The 3,301-nt window shown below is 58.1% G+C and overlaps 1 protein-coding gene across 1 annotated transcript in view; it reads right to left on the minus strand.

Annotated features, from left to right (window-relative positions):
• The window catches only part of ADGRG3 (adhesion G protein-coupled receptor G3), a 21,744-nt gene that overhangs the window by 1,904 nt on the left and 16,539 nt on the right, over nt 1-3,301 (minus strand). Inside the window, exons 6-9 of the mRNA XM_023530664.1 lie at nt 2,738-2,960; nt 1,739-2,019; nt 1,451-1,544; nt 61-344 (exon numbers count right to left, since the gene is read on the minus strand). Of these exons, the coding sequence (XP_023386432.1) occupies nt 61-344; nt 1,451-1,544; nt 1,739-2,019; nt 2,738-2,960 (882 nt within the window). The remainder of the gene's footprint in view (nt 1-60; nt 345-1,450; nt 1,545-1,738; nt 2,020-2,737; nt 2,961-3,301) is intronic.

Consider the following 3,301-nt stretch of genomic DNA (forward strand, 5'->3'; position numbering starts at 1 on the left):
CCTCCCACACTCCCCGGTGCAGACAGGGCAGCCCGCCGCCCCCTGGCCTAGGAGCCTCACCTTGCAGGGAGTTGAACAGTGCGAAGATGTAGACGGTCGACAGGCCCAGGGGCGTGAGGATGGCCAGTCCCCAGGTCATGCCCACCAGGCTGGAGAGGCCCAGCAAGGTGAGGGCCCCCTTCCAGTTCTGCCGCTCCTTCTTGCCTGCTGTGGCACTCGACAGAGTGAAGATCTTCCAGGCCACCAGGCCCAGGACCACGGTGCTGAAGAGGAAGGTGAGGAGGAAGTAGCCATGGACGGTGACATAGAGGGCAGAGATGGCAGTCTCCTCCTGGAACCAGCACCTGGAGCAGGTGAACGACCGACCATTGGGACTGGGACAAGTGCCAGCAAGCGCCCGGCAGTCTCCCCCGACTGACCTCCAATGGCCAAGAAGATGGATGCCTTTCCCGTCTCCAGCCTTCAATCCCCCACTCTCCAGTCCACTGTTTCTTTAGACCAATGGATATGAAAGGGCCAATTTGGCACCAAAGACATGTTGCATTTGCTCCACATTGTGTCGTAAAAAAATTGAATTAACGACCGTCCTTTAAAAAGCAGCTTTGGCATAAACATCCAGATTTCTGCTTCTTTTATAAAACCATACACTTGGCAGCTCAGTGGATGCTCTCGAGCAACGGTAATCGGCTGCCCATTAAGTGGGTGTGTGACTGCCAGTCTATTGCAGTCCCCACCTGGGCCACCTCATGCACTTAGGTTACCGACAGGACCCCTGTGGCCCCTGCATTTGAGGCCCTGGGGGCAGGACCAAGGCCCCACCAGCCCCTCTTAGCACAGAGCCATGGGCTCAAGGCGGGCACCCTGGGAGAGGCTCAGCTCCACCCCACTGCTCCCTGAACTGCAGGGGTGAAGGGCCCCAAAGAACATGTCGATCCGATGAAGAGACTGAGGCCCCGGGAGAGGACGGACTTGCCCAAAGTCACCCCGCAACGCAGAGGCAGAGCCTAGAGGCAACTAGAGCTGTTGGCTGGGCAGGTTGTGCCCTGCGCAAGAACACCTGGCTGAGGGGACAGGTGGGGGCTGAAATCCAGCTCGCCTTCCACTCACCAGGCTGAGCACCTGGCATGGCAGATTGGGGGTGAGGGTGAGGATACCCTTGGAAATTTGTCCAAAAGGGCCATGTGGGCTGATGGTGGCCCAGGCTCGAGCAAGCCATCCTGCCTTCTGGTCCAGTTCTCTCCCCTCCTTCTCAGGACCCCTTGCTCATTGTGCTTCCTCTCTGCAGACCTCAGTTTACCCCTCCAGGCCATGAGCTAGCTCGATCTGAGGATCCTTTGGTTTATTTACTTGGTCTCTCCTCCCAAATTCCTCTCTCTCCCCACCTCCCTCTGGCCCTGGTATGTGCAGGCAGGGACCTGACCTCACCCCTACTCCCACAGCCACCACTCACAGCTCCAGTGAGGTTCTGTTTTCCTTGTCACGGATGGTGTAGCGGCCATAGCTGTTGGCACTCCCAGTGCCGATGACCATTAGGGCTGGCAGGCCTGGGCGAAGGGGAGAGGCATGGCATTGCTGGGGCTCCCCTGGCATGTCCTCTTCCAACACCCCATCCAACTGCCCATCCCTCGAGCCCTGAGCTTATCTGAGAGATGGAACTGCCTCTCTCTTTTAGGCTGTTTCCCTCTCTGCCCCTTCCAGGACCAGCCATGTCTCCTCTGCCTATCTGGGCAACACCTACCCCAGCCCACGAGGCTCAGCTTCAGGAAGTAGTGACTGAAGTAGGTGTTAAAGACCCTGATGACAAGTAGATAGAGGTGGAAGGCTTCCAGGACCATCCAGGTGAACACACAGAGCAGAAAGTAGTGGAAGATGGCCCCCTGGGCCCAACAGGTGGCATGGGACTCCTTTGAGTCATGTCCCATATTGATGAAGAAAGTTAGATTCAGGAGAAACAAGCTAATGCTCAGGGCGACATGGATCTTGGGAGAATCTTCCGACTTGAACCTCTGCCAGTAGAATCTGAGGAGAGAAGGGCCCGTGAGAGGCTTCAAGAGGCCACAGCATCCCCGGGGCACTCAGGCCTCTCCATCTCACCTCATCTGTCCCGCCCCTGCCAGCGGCCAGTGGGAGAGCCTTCGGGTGCAAGTCCAGGAGCCCTCTCGTGGCCCCCCAGATCCTGCTGGCCTCGTTCATCGAGTCGATGCTTTAGACAAACCGCATAACTCATTCTGCTCTTCCGCGCCTCCCAGACTTTGCCCACGCTCTTCCTTCCACTCTCGAGGCCCCGCCCTCCTCTGCTACCTAAACTCTCCTTGGTCATTTTCTTCCGGGGAGGCCGTCTCTGAGTACCCCTCATCCTAGGCTGATTTGTGTTTCCCAGCTTCACAGTGTAACTGTTTACCTTCTCATCGTCTCTCCACTCCGTGACCTCGGGCCTAGCACAGCAGGCAAGAAGAGGGCCTAGATGCCCTGGCTGGGTGAGTGGACCAGCTGAGCGTGGGTGCATGAGGCATGGGATGTGGTAGGGAGAGTGAGGTTCAGAGATGGACAGGGACTCTCCAGAGTCACAGAGCAGAGCAGGGACTCCAGGCTCCCAGCCCAGTGCTTCTTCCCAGGGCTCACCTCCCTGTCAGTGTAGCTCCCACTCTGAATTCTTAGCAAATTAGATCTCAGAGGGCGTTCATGTGAGGAATGGGAGCCCAGGGCTGCCTGGAGAAGGCTGAGGGATAATGGCTACCTCACCTGAGATGTCAGCAGCCACCCTTGGGAGATGGTGGCAGTTTCCCCTGGAGCTCCGAGCCAGCTCACAGGGCCCAGCAGTGCAGCCAGCTGGCAAGTCATGCTCACCTTGTTGGGGGTGGGGGCGGTGTCGTAGACCAGGGTTTGGGGGATGGCTACAGGCATGGCACCATGTACACCCATCGCTAGGTCCGAGATAGAGCGGTTGGGGCCAGTGGAGGCTGCAGCCCAAAGCCAAATGGTGACAGAAGCAAAGAGTCATGTGGAGAAGAGCAGTGGGAGGGCCCTGGACCGGGAGTCAGGAGACCCAAGTCCTGCTCCAAGACACTCACGGGTCAGAAGACACTTATGGGGCTGCTCACACAGGCTCCTCCAAGCTGGCGGTTCCTGTGGGTCTCTCAGCCATGGCCTGGGCCAGGGAGAGCCTGGGCATAGGCTACTGGGGTATCTGCTGTTTCTGCCTGTCCTGTACCCACTCTTCCTTCTTCCAGAAACAGCCCCAAGTGCACCCTTCCCTACCCTCAGCCACGAAGTTCGAGTGGGGTTGGCCATTAGTTAGCTC

The sequence above is a fragment of the Pteropus vampyrus genome, unplaced genomic scaffold (genome assembly GCF_000151845.1).
Source record: "Pteropus vampyrus isolate Shadow unplaced genomic scaffold, Pvam_2.0 Scaffold51, whole genome shotgun sequence".
NCBI lineage: Eukaryota > Metazoa > Chordata > Mammalia > Chiroptera > Pteropodidae > Pteropus > Pteropus vampyrus.